Source organism: Notolepis coatsorum (genome assembly GCF_963971535.1).
Source record: "Notolepis coatsorum genome assembly, chromosome: 15".
Taxonomy (NCBI): Eukaryota; Metazoa; Chordata; class Actinopteri; order Aulopiformes; family Paralepididae; genus Notolepis; species Notolepis coatsorum.
In genome coordinates, this window is record NC_140179.1 from 77,476,391 (window position 1) to 77,497,230 (window position 20,840).

The 20,840-nt window shown below is 44.5% G+C and overlaps 1 protein-coding gene across 1 annotated transcript in view; it reads right to left on the bottom strand.

Moving 5' to 3' along the window:
• Positions 1-19,370, bottom strand: part of LOC311242097 (T-complex protein 11-like protein 2) — a gene marked incomplete at both ends in the record, with an annotated part of 34,928 nt that extends 15,558 nt beyond the window's left edge. Inside the window, 5 exons of the mRNA XM_084331048.1 lie at positions 140-276; positions 16,260-16,471; positions 18,372-18,492; positions 18,960-19,095; positions 19,367-19,370. Of these exons, the coding sequence (XP_084187174.1) occupies positions 140-276; positions 16,260-16,471; positions 18,372-18,492; positions 18,960-19,095; positions 19,367-19,370 (610 nt within the window). The remainder of the gene's footprint in view (positions 1-139; positions 277-16,259; positions 16,472-18,371; positions 18,493-18,959; positions 19,096-19,366) is intronic.
• Between the last annotated feature and the right edge of the window lie 1,470 nt (positions 19,371-20,840).

The window sequence follows — 20,840 nt, forward strand, 5'->3', positions numbered from 1 at the left end:
AGAAAAGAGTCAGGGGGCAGGCTACATGGGAGCAGGGCCGTGTTGCGTGAAGGCAAGTGTGAACAGGTGTGTTTTTACATCACAGAATTTTCATAGACACAAATACAATGTAAAATGTTTGCCTTTCTTGCTAACTCACTGGGCGTCTTGTCCAGGATGCTCTGGAACTTCTCCCGCTCGTACTCCACAGACTGCTTCAGCAGTTCGGGCCTCAGACTCTGGATGACGGAGTTAATATAATCCACCCTCATCAGGTCCAGGATACGGAAGATTTCCCTATTGTGTGTGGAGACCAAAAAAAGATTATCCGTTTTGATTCATTAGCTTTTTATATCTACATATATAAATAAATACATTTATGATAAATGATTGTTTATGGTTTGTATCAGGAAGGGGGAACAACATTACAGTCACAAAATTGGCACAAAGGAAAATTATAATCATCATTTGTTTCCCTCCACTCCACCCTCGACCTCTAACCCCTGACCTCTAACCCCTGACATATCTGCATATCTGTCTGCATATAACCCTCCTATATAGCTACCTGCATATAACCCACATAACTCTGCATGATAGCATGTACAATAATGCTATATATATATATATATATATATATATATATATATATATATATATATATATATATATATATATATATATATATATATATATATATATATATATTTATTCATACTTGTATATATATCTAAATCTATCCACCCATCTGTACATATGTAGATCTATATCTGTGAGGTTTCTGTCCTTGCTCTCTCACTCGTTCTGTTCCTTTAACCACCCTCGCTCTGTTTTCATTTGTTTTTCTGTTAATTATTTCAATTCCCTCATTCACACGCTTCTCCCCAGTGACGTCATCAGAGACGTCGCTGATTGGTTCTCTCAGGACCGCACGCTTTTCAATCACATTCCCCAGCTGTCACTGCCTTTCAATCAATCGATCCCTTATTATTTATACCCCGTTTCTCCACTCTAAGTTTGTTGGATCGTCTTGATTTTTCTCTGGTTGCATTTCCCCGTGTTGCTGCTGCTGCTGCTTTTGCTCCTTGTGCTATCTCCAGGAGTTTCCAAGAAGCCTTCCCTTGGACACCTGTTCCCGTGGCGCGTCCTCGCTCCGCTGTTTGTTCCAGCACCATTACGCATTACGTCTGGGTGAGTTTTTATTGACTGTCTTGATCTATTCCGTTTTTCGTGTGTAACTATTACACTGAAGACTACCACCTTTGGTCAGACAGTCACTCACCCAGCTTTTCTATTTTTGCTTGTTCCCTTATGGCAGGGGTTCCCAAACTTTTCAGGCCAGGGCCCAGAAAATAAGGCGTCAGAGAGCCGCGGCCCAATGCACATCGTCAGGCTTTTTTTTTTTTTTTTTTGCCAGGCGACCGATTTTTTAAGCCAAATATCACTTCAATCCTATTAAGTTAGTTCAAGTTAGTTATTCATTTATATGTGCTATTTATGAGAGGGCTAACTTGTTGCAAAATAATAATGATAATAATCATAGCCTCATTAAAATACTATTGTTGCTTCGGTTGTTTTCAGCGTTTTATGTGCATAATCTGTTATTTAGTTTGAAATGTTCGTTGAAATAAGTAGATTTTTCGTTTTTGTTTATTTATTAAGTTAATATAAAACCATATAGTCACATTTTAGAATACAATAGAATAGAATTTTAGAATACAACTAGAAACACTGTCCTGGCCTGCTTCTAAGTTCAGTGGCCTGACAAAAAAAATAAAAAATAAAAAATAAAAAAATAAAAAATAAAAAAAGCTTTTTTTTAATTTTTTTATTTTTTTTTTAATTTTTTTTAAATCATCTCGCGGCCCACCCGTGGCTGCTCGCGGCCCACCTTTGGGTCGCGACCCCGACTTTGGGAACCACTGCCTTATGGGATAATATTTTTGGGACCTTCCATCTCCCTCTGTGTGTTGCTCACACCGAAGATATTATTTCACTATTGGATTGTTTTGGACTTCACTAACTGTGTGTATATTACACGAAGATATTCACTGGGACTGTGTTTGGATTTTTGCTAACGGTGTGTACATTACACGAAGATATTCACTGGGACTGTGTTTGGAGTTTTGCTCACTGTGTGTATTACACGAAGAGATTCACTTGGGCTTAGGCCTGCCACGATAACACATTTTGCTGGGCGATTAATTGCCCCCGAAAATATCGCGATAAGCGATATTATTGCGACCGGTTAGAGAATTTTTTTTTTGAAATTTATTTCCCCAAACTTTTATTTTGAAGCCCACCGCTCCGTCTTTTCCGGTGTTTAGACTTTTATTTTGAAGCCCACCGACCGGACCGGAAGTATTTTGTGATTATCCTAAGCAGAAACTATGAGCCGACAACTTGGGCTAATGATATGATGTTTTTGAGCTAATGATAAAACAAATTGTTGGTGAACAACTAACTTTAGGTTAGTTTTAACGTTAGCTACTAACGTTAGATGCAGCTACTACAGGCAATCAACGATGAGGAGGAAGCGTCAAAGCAGTATATAATATAATAGCTGTGGTGCGTAAGCACTGCAGCACGACTCGAAACTACCGGAGTGTTATAATAAATTAATTCATGTTTAACTTGTCCCCGTGTCCAGTCCTTTGACTAGCCCCACCCGTTAATTGTAAACAATGATGCATGTAATTGTATTAACGTTATTCTGTGTTGTACTTGTAGCTATGCTATACGTTGTATTTCGTTTGTAGCTAATGTTGTTAGCATTGAATGAGCATCAACGAACGCTAGATCTTTAATCTTTATTTAGCAGTCCAGTTTCTCCGGGCAGTAGCGAGTAACTACTTGGGTCTAAAAATAGCTAACGTTACACTACAAATAATGCTACTTGGTTAAAAGGAGCAACAGTATTGAGAAATGTCTATGTGGCGTTGCCCCACGGAGCTCCCGTGCTGTACTCTAGTAACGTCAGCGGCCCGCCTCCCAACACGGACAGTGACTGAGGGGCACTGGTTCCGCCTCATTAAAACAAACGCGCAAATAGCAATTAATCGCGCCCGTCAAAATCATTGCATTCATTTTAATTATCGCAGCAATTAATCGATTTATTGCTTATCGCGGCAGGCCTACTTGGGCTGTTTTGGAATTGTGCTCACTGTGTTTGAATTACACGAAGAATTGTTCACCCAGTTCTCCTGCTCGTTCAAACTGCACTGTGTTGACTCGTTCCCTCTCTCCCTCTCTCGGTCTCGCAACACATCTGAGATTCTGCCGAGAGAATTCTGCAGAGCGGTTCAGACGTCAACACCTGCTATCCCCAAGACTACCATCACGGGAGAAGCTGCAGAGCAGCAGAACTTTGCCCCTTGTCCTATGTACCTGTTCTTGTTGACTTGCCTTTCCTGTACTCTTTATATTTAGTATCAAATAAACAAGCCCTCGTATTTGGCAACTCTGAATTCCTACTCTCTTGTGTCGTGCGTTTGGGGTCGGTATCAAACCATAACATTACGATCCAACCAATATGACGACCCCAGCCGACACAGAGAGGGTCAGAACCGCACTTGCAATTCAAGTCGAGTTGACCAGGGATCACGGTCTCCAATTAGAGCGGGCTGCGGCTGCGGTGCAGAACCTCAGGGATCAGGTCCTGCCTATGCAGGGTTCAATGGCCGCTATGGCGGGACAACAGTCCGAGATTCTCGCTCAGCTTCACTCGCTGGGCGACACCGTTAATACCTTTAATCTCTCACACCCTTCAGGAACATTCCCCGCAGCCCCAGCAGATCTCGCATCTCGGGAACCCCGTCTCTCCGTCCCACGGCTGTTCGACGGTAATCCCGAGGAGTGTGCCACATTCATCATGCAATGTGAGTTGGTTTTCCGTCATCAACCAAGCCGTTTTTCCGCTCATGGGTCCCAAGTGGCTTATATAACAAACCTACTTTCAGGCCATGCTGCCCAGTGGGTCACTTCCTCCTGGGCAATGGAAGCAGATTTTTTGTTTTCCTACCCAGACTTCGTGGCGGAGCTCCGCAGAGTGTTCCACCATCCAGCCCGAGGTCTGGACCCTGGAGCCCGGTTGGGGACCTTCCGACAGGGGAGCGGCAGGGTGACGGACTATGTCATGGAGTTTCGACTGGCGGCGGTGGAGAGTGGATGGAACGAACCTGCTCTTCGCCTAACCTTCTTGAGGGGGCTCAGTGACGCAGTCCGGGACCAGCTCGCTACCCGGGAGTTGCCCGACTCCCTCGAGGAGCTGTTTAGCCTTGTCATCCGTATTGACGGACGCCTCCTGGAGAGAAGGCGCGAGAGGACCCGACTGTTACCTCCTGAAGCACCCCGGACTCCTGGACGCCCCGGCCCCAACACTACTGGTGGTAACAGGCTTCCCCGTCCGGTTCGCGAGGAGGAACCCATGCAGCTGGGACGCTCTCATCTGAGCCAGGCGGAGCGTGAGGCAAGGCTCAGGTCCGGTCTCTGCCTCTACTGCGGAGGTGCGGGACACCGTATCGCCGACTGCCCTACCCGGCCAAAAGATCAGGCTCACCGAGACCCCGGGAGATCCTGGTGAGCCGTTTTTCCCATTCCCAGCGCCGCGCACCACCTGACCATCTGATGAGCGTCACCCTGGCCTGGGGGGACCAACGTGCCACGGTGGAGGCCCTCATCGACTCTGGGGCAGACGAGAACTTCCTCGACTTCGAGTTTGCCACCCGAGCCAACATACCTCTTGAGGACCTTGTGAGGCCCTTGGAGATCTTTTCGTTGGACCAACACCGCCTGGCCGACATCTCTCAACGCACCGGCCCAGTCGTGCTGACCATCGCTGGGAACCACGTCGAGAGAATCCAGTTCCTCATTACCCAGTCCCCCCTTGTCCCGGTGGTCCTGGGTAGGCCCTGGCTCGCGCTGCACGAGCCCCACATCGCCTGGTCCTCCGGTACCATCAGGGGCTGGAGCTCCTCCTGTCACGCCCGCTGTCTGCAGGCGGCGTCCTGTCCCCCGCCCCGGAGGCCGGCTGGTGAGTTGCCCCCGGACCCCCTGGGCAGAGGGTGTGGCTCTCCGCGAAGGACCTCCCGTTACGGTCCTCGGCCAAGAAGCTCAACCCCCGCTTCGTCGGGCCTTTCGAGGTCCTAAAGGTACTCAGTCCGGCGGCCCTGCGCCTGAAGCTTCCTGCATCCATGCACATCCACCCCGTGTTCCATGTCTCCCGGGTTAAGCCCGTCTCCCTCAGTCCCCTTATGCCTCCAGCTCCTGATCCGCCGCCTCCCGTGTTGGTGGATGGTCACCCCCAGTGGCAGGTCCGCCGGTTGATGGGCGTTCGTCGGCGGGGCCGGGGGTTCCAATACCTGGTGGACTGGGAGGGTTACGGCCCTGAGGAGCGTAGCTGGGTCTCCCGGCAGCTCATCGTGGATCCCGGCTTGATCACCGACTTCCATCGAGCCCATCCTGACGAGCCGGGTCGGCCTGGTCGCCGGGTGGCTCCCGTGGAGGGGGGGGTACTGTGAGGTTTCTGTCCTTGCTCTCTCACTCGTTCTGTTCCTTTAACCACCCTCGCTCTGTTTTCATTTGTTTTTCTGTTAATTATTTCAATTCCCTCATTCACACGCTTCTCCCCAGTGACGTCATCAGAGACGTCGCTGATTGGTTCTCTCAGGACCGCACGCTTTTCAATCACATTCCCCAGCTGTCACTGCCTTTCAATCAATCGATCCCTTATTATTTATACCCCGTTTCTCCACTCTAAGTTTGTTGGATCGTCTTGATTTTTCTCTGGTTGCATTTCCCCGTGTTGCTGCTGCTGCTGCTTTTGCTCCTTGTGCTATCTCCAGGAGTTTCCAAGAAGCCTTCCCTTGGACACCTGTTCCCGTGGCGCGTCCTCGCTCCGCTGTTTGTTCCAGCACCATTACGCATTACGTCTGGGTGAGTTTTTATTGACTGTCTTGATCTATTCCGTTTTTCGTGTGTAACTATTACACTGAAGACTACCACCTTTGGTCAGACAGTCACTCACCCAGCTTTTCTATTTTAGCTTGTTCCCTTATGGGATAATATTTTTGGGACCTTCCATCTCCCTCTGTGTGTTGCTCACACCGAAGATATTATTTCACTATTGGATTGTTTTGGACTTCACTAACTGTGTGTATATTACACGAAGATATTCACTGGGACTGTGTTTGGATTTTTGCTAACGGTGTGTACATTACACGAAGATATTCACTGGGACTGTGTTTGGAGTTTTGCTCACTGTGTGTATTACACGAAGAGATTCACTTGGGCTGTTTTGGAATTGTGCTCACTGTGTTTGAATTACACGAAGAATTGTTCACCCAGTTCTCCTGCTCATTCAAACTGCACTGTGTTGACTCGTTCCCTCTCTCCCTCTCTCGGTCTCGCAACACATCTGAGATTCTGCCGAGAGAATTCTGCAGAGCGGTTCAGACGTCAACACCTGCTATCCCCAAGACTACCATCACGGGAGAAGCTGCAGAGCAGCAGAACTTTGCCCCTTGTCCTATGTACCTGTTCTTGTTGACTTGCCTTTCCTGTACTCTTTATATTTAGTATCAAATAAACAAGCCCTCGTATTTGGCAACTCTGAATTCCTACTCTCTTGTGTCGTGCGTTTGGGGTCGGTATCAAACCATAACAATATCTGCACATATAGACCACTGCACTTCCGCGTTACATTGAAATCAGGGAGGAGAGAGCGGGGGGAGCAAATTAATGAATGTGGATGAGAGCCTTGATGTAAGTGGTTGCAGCTACGGCTGTGGGGGTGCTAGAGACATGATCCAATAGACTTTTATGCGCCCGAGTCTCCTGAACACGGCGCAACCAATTGCAAATCGATCAGAACTAAATCGGCCGAGCTAAAGTCCCCTTTTCAGCACCTACTCCCCCATACGCATGCGCAGATTGCCAACAGAGTCTGAACGGCGCGCGACGCGGTGGCGCGAATGAATGTGGACTGTTCCATCAGAGGGGGGGGAGCTTCGGTGGCCAGTGTCCTTTCAGCCGAACAGGATAATGAAAAGATTATCGCACTCAATGGCCAGACGCGTCTTATGGCGACATCTACAACTACCTCATTGAGTCTCCAGGTAGACTAATGTTTATATTTAAGTGCAGTGGTCTATAGCCGCTTCACACTACCACCACAAGCTCCCCCCCCCTCTGATGGAACATTCAACATTCATTCGCGCCGCGTCGCGCGCCGTTCAGACTCCGTTGGCAATCTGCGCATGCATATTCAAGATTCAAGATTGTTTATTGTCATATGCACAGTTAAAACGACAGTTTGCCATACAATGAAAATCTTACTTTGCTAGTCCACCCTTCACAAAAAAAATCACACAGTACTTAACTTAAACATATTTAAATACAAGTGAGTGCTAGAAAATAAGGTAAAATAGATACAAATATATATACAAGGCACAGTGAGTTACATTGCACGTTCCGATCATGTGAATGGAGGTGACAGTGGGTCACAGCAGCAGTTAAAAGTGTCTTTAGTGATTCATAGTTCATAGTAGAAGGTGTGTGTGGAGGGGGGGTGGGGGGGCGCTAGGCATTCAAGAGTCTGATGGCCTGTGGGTAGAAACTGTTTGTCAGTCTCGTAGTTCTGGCTTTCAGACTCCTATATCGCCTGCCTGATGGCAGGAGGTTGAAGAGTCTGTGTTGGGGGTGTGCACTGTCCTTAATTATGTTGTGTGCTCTCCTGGTGGCCCTGGTAGAGTAAATGTCTTGTAGTGAGGGGAAGGCTGCTCCAGAGATGTACTGAGCAGTTTTAATCACTCGCTGGAGTGATGTAGCTAGGTTCCCTAGATAGATGAAACTTCCCTTCTCAACCAACCCATTGATAACAAGCAGAAAAATAAGCATAATTTATACTTCCGGTCGGGGGGTTTCAAAATAAAGAGCGACGTCTAAAAGCACCGTTAGATTAACATTCGAATAACATAGACAATCCAGATGAATAGTATAACCACACCTCTATGATAGAAACACACAGGGAACAATACACCTTTCAAATGTTTATTTCACCTCATTGTCATGGTGTTTGAAAAGTAAATTATCATGGTGTTTGAAAAGTGGATTTATCATAGTGTTTGAAACTTAGATTTATCATGGTGTTTGAAAAGTAGATTATCATGGTGTTTGAAGGCCTAAACCATTGCTGCAGTGGTACATTTATCAATGCTAAAGATATCAGTGAGGAATATAAATATTTGGGAAACAACATTTTAATATAGTCTGGGTTGAAAAATAGTGAACCTATTCTTTAAAAGCTATTTACAACATATATTTTACAGGATATAAAACAGTTTAACAGTTAATGTTAATTTGAGTGCCGTTGAGCTTCTTCCTTTCTCTCTCCTAACTCTCCTTCTCTCCTCCTGCCCTCTCCTTCTCTCCTCCTGCCCTCTCCTTCTCTCCTCCTGCCCTCTCCTTCTCCCCTCCTGCCCTCTCCTTCTCTCCTCCTGCCCTCTCCTTCTCTCCTCCTGCCCTCTCCTTCTCCCCTCCTGCCCTCTCCTTCTCCCCTCCTGCCCTCTCCTTCTCCCCTCCTGCCCTCTCCTTCTCTCCTCCTGCCCTCCCCTTCTCTCCTCCTGCCCTCCCCTTCTCTCCTCCTGCCCTCCCCTTCTCTCCTCCTGCCCTCCCCTTCTCTCCTCCTGCCCTCCCCTTCTCTCCTCCTGCCCTCTCCTTCTCTCCTCCTGCCCTCTCCTTCTCTCCTCCTGCCCTCTCCTTCTCCCCTCCTGCCCTCTCCTTCTCTCCTCCTGCCCTCTCCTTCTCTCCTCCTGCCCTCCCCTTCTCTCCTCCTGCCCTCCCCTTCTCTCCTCCTGCCCTCCCCTTCTCTCCTCCTGCCCTCTCCTTCTCTCCTCCTGCCCTCTCCTTCCTCCTGCCCTCTCCTTCTCTCCTCCTGCCCTCTCCTTCCTCCTGCCCTCTCCTTCTCTCCTCCTGCCCTCTCCTTCTGTCCTCCTATACTCCCCTTCTCTCCTATTGTACTCCCCATCTCTCCTCCTGTACTCCCCTTCTCTCCTCCTGCCCTCTCCTTCTCTCCTCCTGCCCTCTCCTTCTCTCTTCCTGCCCTCTCCTTCTGTCTTCCTGCCCTCTCCTTCTCTCCTCCTGCCCTCTCCTTCTCTCCTCCTGCCCTCTCCTTCTCTCCTCCTGCCCTCTCCTTCTCCCCTCCTGCCCTCTCCTTCTCTCCTCCTGCCCTCTCCTTCTCTCCTCCTGCCCTCTCCTTCTCTCCTCCTGCCCTCTCCTTCTGTCTTCCTGCCCTCTCCTTCTCTCCTCCTGCCCTCTCCTTCTCTCCTCCTGCCCTCTCCTTCTCTCCTCCTGCCCTCTCCTTCTCTCCTCCTGCCCTCTCCTTCTCTCCTCCTGCCCTCTCCTTCTCTCCTCCTGCCCTCTCCTTCTCTCCTCCTGCCCTCTCCTTCTCTCCTCCTGCCCTCTCCTTCTGTCCTCCTATACTCCCCTTCTCTCCTATTGTACTCCCCATCTCTCCTCCTGTACTCTCCTTCTCTCCTCCTGCCCTCTCCTTCTCTCCTCCTGCCCTCTCCTTCTCTCCTCCTGCCCTCTCCTTCTCTCCTCCTGCCCTCTCCTTCTCCCCTCCTGCCCTCTCCTTCTCTCCTCCTGCCCTCTCCTTCTCTCCTCCTGCCCTCTCCATCTCTCCTCCTGTACTCCCCTTCTCTCCTCTTGTCCTCTCCTTCTCTCCTCATGTCCTCTCCTCTCCTTCTCTCATCCTGTCCTCTCATTCTCTCTTCTACTGTATCTCTCCCTCCCCCATCTTCCCCATTCTCTCCATTAAAGGTAATATATTGTACCTGGATACTGGCTGGATCAGTGGGATATTTGAATGGCAACAGGAGAGCATTCAAGTTATTTGTTGTTGTGTTGTTTGAATCATTTCTCTCCCTATCATCATTTTCATCCTCACTTTCTTTAGCATCTCCATGACCGTCTTCATCATCATTTCTCTCCATAGCATCATCTGCATTTCTCTTTCCTCCACTTCTTCATAATTTCTCTACATAGAATCATCTGCATTTTCTCTTTCCTCCACTTCTTCACCATCTCTCTTCCTGATATCATTATTTCCCTCTTGACTATCTCCATCTTCATTGTCTGTACTGTCTTTATCTAAGGTGGAGCAAATAATATTTGTTTTATAATAGTAATATAATTGTACTGTATATAATATTCGTACTGTAGCCTACAATGTTATAATTATATTATAAAATAATATGTCATATAGCACTACCACCACTAGCCCTCTTGCCTTGATTGGAATAAAAAGGGTCTATGGTTGGTCAATTTAAATGTTTAAGACACAATTGTCTGTCCAAAATAAGCATTATTGACCATGTTAGCACCAGATTCTCAGTTATAATCCAAACTATGGCTCTGTGAGACAAGCTTGTACATGTATCTAGTAGTGAGGACTTACAAATACATAACTGTATCCTTATCTCCTCCATTACTATTGTTGCTTTTAGATCCAATTTTTTAAAGAGCATTTTTCAGCTGCTTTTTAATATTATTCCGATTTCTTTCTCTCCTTGGCATTCTGTAATCATAAAATATAGGCATATGCTAAACCCACTTCTTATCAGGTGGGGGCCCACATTGAGGATGATTTGCCCACCTGCACTTTGGCAACCCTCAGCTCGGAACTAGGCAAAATCTGCATATGGCTCGCTGATAACAAACTATCATTACACATGGGCAAAACAGAGTCCATTCTCTTCGGTTCAAATAACAAACTCAGCAAGACCGACGGCTTCTCAGTTACAGTGGGTGACAATATTGTCACAAGGAAAGACGAAATTACCTACCTGGGTTCCATCCTAGAGGCAAATCTTTCCTGTGACAAAATGGCATCCAATGTAATAAAAAAAGTCAACCAACGAACTAGATTCTTGTACCGGATCTCCTCTCTGGTAAACAAGAATACCCTGAAGACTCTGGCAGGAGCACTCATTCAAGGGTACTATGACTATGCGTGCACCTCATGGTACCAAAGCACCTCAAAGGCGCTTAAAACAAAATTACAAACATCACAAAACAAACTGGTCAGACTACTACTTGACCTGAACCCCAGAACCCACCTCACCCCTGCCCACTTTGCCAACCTAGGATGGCTTAGAGTAGACGACAGAGTACAGCAACTTGCAATGGGCCTGGTCTACAAGATACACTATACGACCGGGGTGCCCATGTACATGTCAAAATACTTCCCAAAGGTCAGTGAATACCACAACCACTACACCAGAGGAAGCTCAACAAATCATGTTAAACCCAGATTCGGCTCAAACAAGGGACTAAACACGTTTCGCAATTATGCCACAACAATGTGGAACGCCCTACCCAAAGCTGTAAAGGAATGTGAATCCCTGCCCACATTCAAAACCGCCCTTAAAGAGCACCTACGGGAGGCTGCAATTCGAAACTGGCCACCGTAAATGCCCAAAACCCCCACCACCTCCTAATAGACAGTCTCCTCCCCACCGCATGTATATATTCCCTCCCCGCCGTATGTATATTTCCCTCCCACCCACCCACCCCCTCCTAATGTACAGTCCCCTCCCCATCATATGTATATACTCTGTCAGGATCTAGGGGTAACAGTACTGTATATTTGAATACCGCCTATGTCACAAATGTATCAGTACTAAATACCTATATGTCCCTATGCCATAAATGTCATGTATGTTGTGTATGTCATAAATGTCTATATGAATTGAAAATGGGGGACCCTGATGGAAACAAGACAAACGTCTTTCTCAGGTCTGCATCCCCTTAACAATTGTATGTATTGAGCCGTACTGTATTGTACCCATTCTGCAATCTGTTAAATAAAGTTTTCATTCATTCATTCATTCATGTATTGAGCCGTACTGTATTGTACCCATTCTGCAATCTGTTAAATAAAGTTTTCATTCATTCATTCATTCAACCTCTAGTGGCTCGGTTATGCATATTTTGTAATACAATATATAAAAAGCCCCATTAGTTGCCTGTCGATAGCCCTTTCAGGTGACAAAATTCGTTCAGCGGCTCTCGAGTTACATGCCGATATGTGAGGCTTGCGCGAAGTACACGGTATTGCGCAAATACTACTCCCGACTCTTGGGGCTCTAGTTCCGTCAATAATTGAGATGCTTTGCAATAATTTGGCGATCTCGAAAATGATTGGACAGGGTTATCATTGTGGCTTTCCAATGATACCCCACCTGGGGATGTACGAATCAGGGATCTAGGTGAGAAGTCACGAGTGAAAACAGGAAGAGAAAAACCGCAGAATTAGTTGAAGTCTATGAGAAAACTGAGCTTTTCTTTTGTACACAGTTTACCAAAATAACTCCTAATCACTCATTTCTGAACGGATCTTTATGATCTACATAAGACTTCAGGCTATGGATCTCGGGTGTTTTTTAAGCCTCCAGCCATTGTGGGGAAAACTACTTCTGGACTACTACATAAAAACGTGAGTAACACGTTTTTCTACAACTCAAGTTCAGACCTATGTTACTCTATTTCATTAGCACTAAAGGTGAGTTGTCCTTATTTGATCAGAAACTCCAGAATGTCATCTTTCAAAAGAGACCAGGCTCATGCATGTGGTATAAGTATAAAGTATAGTATTTTGGTTTGCAAAAAAAGGATGCAGTCCTCAAAAACGAAAACTAAAATGGCCAATTTGGGGGTTTACTACCACTCTTAAATTAGCTTTAAAAAGCAATTCACACTGAACTTTAAAGTGCTATGGGTATATTTTGTGCAAATAATCCTAAAATAATTTTTACACTTTATTTCTAAATTGAGAACACAGGTTAGCATAGAATCAGCTAAGCAAGGTACCTGTTTAGTTAGCTAGCTACAGTAGTAATACAGCTAGCCTAGGCTAAAACATACTGCCATCAATAAAAGCACTTGCAGTGTACATACATTAGTATTTAGTAAGCATAATTGGTAAAAACAAACTCAATATTTGCAACTTCAAAGAAAGCTTGCTGTATTACCTACCACTTACATCAAGGCTCTTATCCACATTCATTAATTTGCTCCCCCCGCTATCTCCTTCCTGATTTCAGAATCCCGGAAGTGTTGTGGTGGTCTATCCCTTACCTACTCTTACTAGTTACACTGTTTGCCAGTATGACTACAACCACTGGGTCTCATTCCCGAACATTTTTGAAAGATATATTCTGGAAGACTTATCTTGGAACCACTGAGACATAATCAATGACAAGTTCACTCTGAGTCCTGAACGTGCTGGTAATATGTCTTAAGTGGCTAAAAAGGTCGCACAAATTATATGATCTGATATCTGCTTGGAGAATGGCATTCTGTCTTAAACTCGAAAGCGCGTTCCCGTTCAGGTAATTTGCATACAAAACAACGCCTCCAGAGCTCCTTATAAGGCAACTAGTGACGCAGCTGTGTGCAAATGGAATGGCGGAAGTGCTTTGCGAGTCTTGCGAGCCGCGTGATTACGAAACCTAGCGTCAGTCAGTGCCAATCAGAGAGCGTCTCCGAGAAATGCGGCTAGCTTTCGTAATCACGCTTGCGCACCATCAAAACTAGATTAGATTAATGTATTGGCATCATATACAGCTCGCGGTACACACCTGCCGCAGCACGCGCAGTACTGTATATGAATGAATGAATGACATCTAATATATATAGCCTACGGCGGGCGTAATGAATTAACGCAGTATGGCTTATTATTCCATAATTAAGCCTATAGGCTACTGTTCATTCGTAGGCGCACACAAGACTTGTTATGGAATATTAATGCAGTCTATTTCCACCGATTAGCTTTAGTTCTTATTTATTTATCCACTGTCATTTCAGTGTTGGTGTATAGGCTATATAGTGTATTTCAATATAAGTTTAATTGATTAATGATATATTCGAAGGAATGCAGGTTTATAGATATATCAACCCCCTCCAATGTACAGTAAATGACCAAGTATGGTTTTGTCAATATTCCAATGTACAGTTTTGCTTGTACAGTGTAAGTCTATCCCCCACCCACCCCTCCTACCCAACCTCCTCCAACAGTTTCTACGTCAAATGTACTCTCTTTTCTGGACTCTTTTTGTATCACAAACAGTACTGTATTTGCAAATCTGGTATGTCATAAATGTATAGATGTAGCAGTACTGTCTATCTGTGGCGTGTGTGTCATATATGTTATGATGAATTGAAAATGGGGGACCCTGATGTAAACAAGACGAAATTCTTTCTCTGGTCTGCATCCCCTTATGTAATTGAGCTGTACTGTACTGTACCCATTCTGCAATCTGTTAATAAAGTTTTCAATCAATCAATCAATCAAACAAAGGTCTGTCCCATTGTATACCAATCAATGGGATACATTGCATGTTGACCTGCATTCTTTCAAATGTATATAATTAATCATTAAAACAGATGTGTAACAAATAAGAAATACAAATTCCACAGAAGGCATTAAATTATTATTATTTTCAATCATTTCACAATAATTGCATAATTGTGTTTGAATATCTGAGTAATTAAAGTAATTATACATTTGTCCAAAATAGCTGGTTCAGATATGGTTAAAGGATAACTCCACTATTTTGGGAAATTAGCTTATTTAACATCTTCCCTGGAGTTAGACAAGAAGATGCATACCTTTTTTGTCTCTGTGCGTGCATTTTAGCTTTGGGAATAGATGCTCCGTTAGCATAGCTTAGCTTCATCACTGGAAGTGAGGCAGGACAGTAGCCTTACAGTGCCTTACAGTGTATTGCAAGGTCTGACATTGACCAAACTTGATATGCATGACCTTGGTGGGCTCTAGGTCAACTCCTGAAAAGGGGGTCAATGTCAGACTTTGCAATCAAAAGTTAGGGGGCTAATAACCCTTGCCATAATTTCAGTGCGCCCCTAACTTTTGATTGCAAGGTCTGACATTGACCCCCTTTTCAGGAGTTGACCTAGAGCCCACCAAGGTCATGCATATCAAGTTTGGTCAATGTCAGACCTTGCAATACACTGTAAGGCACTGTAAGGCTACTGTCCTGCCTCACTTCCAGTGATGAAGCTAAGCTATGCTAACGGAGCATCTATTCCCAAAGCTAAAATGCACGCACAGAGACAAAAAAAGGTATGCATCTTCTTGTCTAACTCCAGGGAAGATGTTAAATAAGCTAATTTCCCAAAATAGTGGAGTTATCCTTTAAGCAGCTGCCCTGTGATCAGATGAATCCATATTATTTATTTTTCCGACATCAAATGCGTAATTTCTTATCGTACAAATATTGTCATATTTATTTTAATTATGATTAAGTAATTAATTCCAAGGTGGCCTGTAGCGTTGACGTGAAGGAATCACTATGAGAACACAGTCTGTCAAGTTATAATAACATTTTAAATTAGTCAATCAATCATGAGATTTGAACGTGGGCTGATAGCTAAGTGTGCTCCTCAGCACTCTTAAATCTGCTCTCAGCCACGATCAAATAAGATTTCAGGAAAGTTTGGGGACTCCCACTCCCAGCCCTAATATGTCTTAAATGGGCCGAAATCTGGCTAAGACGAAATATTTTGTCGTAACTTCGTTCGGGAATGAGACCCACTGTCTTTACATACCTGTATCACTGCATTACAACAACTCTGTACATACATCTGATTAGCCCTACACTCAGTAGTGCTCATTTATATATTTTATACCCAGTTTAATCACATGTACATTGTATATTACTATTGCACTTTACTGTTACATTTGCACTCTGGTTGGATGCCAAACTTGTGCTGTATAATGACAATACATTTGATCTAATCTAAACTATGTTATCTGTACTCTCTCTAACTCAGTGGTTCCCAAAGTCGGGGTCGCGACCCAAAGGTGGGCCGCGAGCAGCCACGGGTGGGCCGCGAGATGATTTAAAAAAATAAAAAACGAAAAATCGACTTATTTCAACGAACATTTCAAACTAAATAACAGATTATGCACATAAAACGCTGAAAACAACCGAAGCAACAATAGTATTTTAATGAGGCTATTATTATTATCATTATTATTTTGCAACAAGTTAGCCCTCTCATAAATAGCACATATAAATGAATAACAAACTTGAACTAACTTAAAAGGATTTAAGTGATATTTGGCTTAAAAAATCGGTCACATGGCAAAAAAAAAGAAGAAAAAAAAAGCCTGACGATGTCCATTGGGCCGCGGCTCTCTGACGCCTTATTTTCTGGGCCCTGGCCTGAAAAGTTTGGGAACCCCTGCTCTAACTCACCTGAACAGGGTCACTATGTTATCCGTCTCTCGGAGCCTCTTGATCTCCTCGTCCCTGACGGGAGCACATATCTTGCCCATGGTGGTGGTGATGTAGGAGGCAAGGCCCTGGATGTCCACGGCGTCCTTATCGGCCTGCTGGCGTATCAGGTCCATGTCCAACACCTCCATGATCTGGGTCCGCATCCGATTGGCTACCAATGATAGTAAGATCTATCCAACGAGGAGAAAGAAAAGAGGAAACATTTAGTCGTTATTCCAACTCCCTATGTGTGCCCTCCGTCGGTCTGGGGAGGGTGTAGACCGAAACATGGGGAGTCACCAGCTACTTCTTTTACCTTACAGCTAGGTAGTTTCACGCTATCTACCCCAGTTCCCCTTCCTGCTGAACAGACCCCCCCCCCCCCAGACCTACCAGTAGGAGTCGCTGTTGCAATGACCAGGACTCATACCCCACCAGCTTCCCACCCGCAAACACTGACAATTGTGTTGGTAGGAATGTGTGACCAAGCCGGAAGTACTGCTGGCGGGGATTGAACGTCTCTGTGGTAGTAAGAGAGTGCTTCTACAAGATACACTACACCACTAGATACCCATGTACATGTCAAAGACTTCCCAAAGGTCAGTGAATTCCACGACCACAACACCAGAGGGAGCTCCACAAATCATGTTCAACCCAGATTTGGCTCAAACAAGGGACTAAACACGTTTCGCAATAATATGCCACAACAATGTGGAACGCCCTACCCACAGCCGTAAAATAATGTGAATCCCTACCCTCCTTCAAAACCGCTCTCAAAGAGCACCTACGGGAGGCTGCAATTAGAATTTGGCCACTGTAAATGTCTAAATCCCCCCCCACCCAAATCTCTTTTTCTTAAACAGTAGTGTATATCTGTATGTCTTGTCATAAATGTCTTGATGAAACAGTAGTGTATATCTGTATGTCATGTATGTCATAAATGTCTTGATGAATTGAAAATGGGGGACCCTGATGTAAACAAGACGAAAGTCTTTCTCTGGTCTGCATCCTCTTAGCAGTTGTTTCTATTGAGCCGTACTGTCTTGTACCCATTCTGCAATCTGTTAATAAAGTTTTCAATCAATCAATCAATAAAACCTGTATTAAAAAAAATGTAAAGGTTAAAAGGTCCCGTCTGTACAAGCTGACTGAAGGTACTTTACACAAAACTAGATTGAAATGACCTTCAGTCATGTTATACAGGCAGGAAGGAGCTTTAGCCCATTGACTTTACATTCATTGTGGCTAACTGAGCAGAGCAGGATAACCAGTATGAAGAACAGCAAGGGTTGTGCTGAAAAAACGACTCGGATCGACCGATCTGACAACATGATTTTGGCGAGTAGGAAAAAGGGCTACGGTACAAAAACTGTGAACTATCTATTTAACCCTTTCACTGCCACACTACAGGTTAACCCTTTACTATCACGTTACCGTCGGTAGTGTGATAGTAAAGGGTTAACCTCCTTTATTACATGGCGTTTTCACATTCGCCGAAATGCTTGCTTGTGATTGGTCAATAGCCCGCGTCAGAGGTCCGTTATCACACAATAATGACCGCTGTGGGACAATAATGACCGCTGTGCGCAGCTGTTCGCAATCAAGCCCACTACAACACTGTATCAGTGCTGCTCAGCATATGCACAGCTGCACTCAGTCATGCAATCAGACCACAGACCTGCCGGCTGCCGATAATAATAATCACTTTATTTGGGCTGACAGAGCCACAGAACAACTGCGTCTTCATTTGATCTAGTCTTGTCGATGAATTAGGTATATTGTTAGTAAGTTAGCCATGTAATAAGCGGGATAATGTATAGCTATACTCGATCATTGTCGCAAAATAATTGACCTTCACTGACGTTTAAAACACCTCGGCGCTGCGCCTCGGTATTTTAAACTCTGTGTCGGTCAATTATTTTGCGACAATGACCTCGTAGCTATACATTATCCCTTACGTAGTGTGGCAGTGAAAGGGTTAACCGGCTGTTGTGTGGCAGTGAAAGGGTTAACCTTCTGTGTAGTGTGTCAGTGAAAGGGTTAACCTCCTGTAGTGCGGCAGTGAAAGGGTTGAAAGTGAAGAGCCCTGACCTCTCGGATCTCCTCCAGCAGCTTGATGGCGTGCTGATACTCCGGCGGGTGGCTGTTCAGCTCCGACTCCAGGATGTCCCAGAAGACCTTGTGGATCATGTCTTTCACCCTCTTCTCTAAACTGGAACAATTATTATGAAATGACAATTCAATTCAATCTAAAAAAAAAAACGTTCTGTTCGGTTCCAATTGAATTTTGATATGTTTTAAGCTAAACAAAAATGGCAGGACTGATTTAGTGTGCACTAACTGAATATATGCAATGAGAACCCTAATTGCACGTTATTTTTATTAATAAAGACACACATTAACATTGACTAATTTGTTTTATAGCTCGATTTTCATTTTCATATTGATGCATTGCCTATTTTTCACACCCGAAGAAATAGGAAATGTTTTGGGGGGTTTTTGTACACTTTTATTAATACAGAAACAGCCAAGCAATTGCCTATTAGATTGTTTTCCTCCTATAAAAAAGGTATTTGGCGCTTTGATAAAGATTAGAAACAACTTTATCTGAGATTCATGTTAAAACTAAAACTGAAGGAGGACACCCTCTTCCCTTGGTGACCGTTATGGGATGTGTACCTGTTCTCAGGTGGATTGGGTATCTCCAAGTGGAAGTTGCGGTTGACGATGATCTCATGGGCCAGGCTGAGGTTGATCTCCAGGTCCCGGGCAGAGGTCATGACCTTATCAAAGGTTAAGGTTTTGGGTGGACTAGCTGTGGGAGCGAAACATTGACAAATTGCTATCAGTATCTTGAGAAGAACTGAACCGAGTTTCCAATGGACCGTTTTCACAACAGACATTTTGAAGTGTCATAGCTGGGTGGAAATAGCTGTAACTAATATCTTTAATATTGAGATGGCTCCATTTAAGAGCACCAGTGCCAGGGCCCTGGTATTGTGCACACCGGCACAATGGCATGGCCCACTAGCATACCTGAAGGGAACAGACCAATTGTTAATGTTAATAATTGCAGTTGTGTTTACCCATCTATGACATGTCAAAAGGTCGGCCGTGAAAAAGGTCCATTACACGGATGTATACAGAACACCTTGTTACAGAAATTCTCTATTGAGAAGTGATTCATTTAATCCTACTCCCCTAAAAAACTGTTTACCTATCAGCCAGTTCTACAGGATCCGTAGAATCTGTAGTACAGAATGATGAGACAGATACTTTAAAAACTATGTTTAAAACCAGAGGGTACACAGGACATAGTAGAAAAAGCAGCTTTAAAAGTAGGTCATAAAACCCAAGAAGATTGCTTACAATCTACAAGAAACAAAAGTACCTCTGCACAACCTATACAGTGTGTTACACAATACTCACCTCTAGGCAACCTTTTTAAGCAAACTATAACAAAACATTGGCATCTTCTCAGTTCTGATCCAACATTAGATAAATCTTTTTTAGATGACCTGCCAGATGGAAACCGACGTTGTGGTTTGTGTGCAGTGTCACTTTACAGAAACGTGCACTTTTTTCTATCACCCATCAACTGGGAAAGAGATCAAAATAAGAGGCAAAATAAGTAACATGTAAAACTACCAATGTAATCTATATGTTATATATATATATATATATATATATATATATATATATATATATATATATCTTCATTCTGTGTTACTCTGTTTGTTTTTTCCTTTTTGTTTACAGTGGTTAGGACCTGGACCGGGTCCAAAGAAAGTACTTTACACACTGCTGCCTATCTATAGATGCAATAAATCATGTCTAATACTGTGTTCAATATATATATTTCTCTAAAAAATGTCAAAAGTAAAAGATAAATTGTTACTAAATCATGTCTAAAATGTATAAGAAAATCATGCAAGGGGCGGCTGGGTGGCGCAGCGGACATTGCGCTCCTCACCAACGCAAGAGACACCGGGTTCAACTTCGGCTGTCGGCGCTGCCTCCGGCTTGGGCCAGCCGTCATACTGATTCAATTGGCAGAATCAGCGGGTGGAAGTTGATGGGTGGTAATCTGGACGTTGTGGACAGCGACTCCTACAGGTCGGTTGGGGGACGCCTGCACAGCAGAGACAGGAAATGGCGGGGGTAGTGTGAGCCTCCCACACCTTACACCTCGCTAATGAGAGTCCGTGCTGGCAAGTGAAAAGATGTGACAGGCTGCCTCATCGTGTACCGGAGGGGACACGTAATGCAAGGCTTCTATCCTCCCTACAACCGGCCAGTGGGGGGCATATGCAAGCAACGTTCAAGACAGGGGAGGGAAGAATTGGCACAATGGAATTGGGATGGGAGAAAAAATAGAAAAAGAGGAGAAAAAGTGGATACAAAAATAAAAATATCATGCAAGTCTTGGTACCGCCCTGATCACCAGGTGGGGCTGATTCATTTCATTTCCTGTATAAAAAAAATGCAATTTTCTGTTGTGTTCATACTTGAAAAAGACCGGAAGGGTCGAAACGTTGTATGTATCTGCAATTTTTTTTT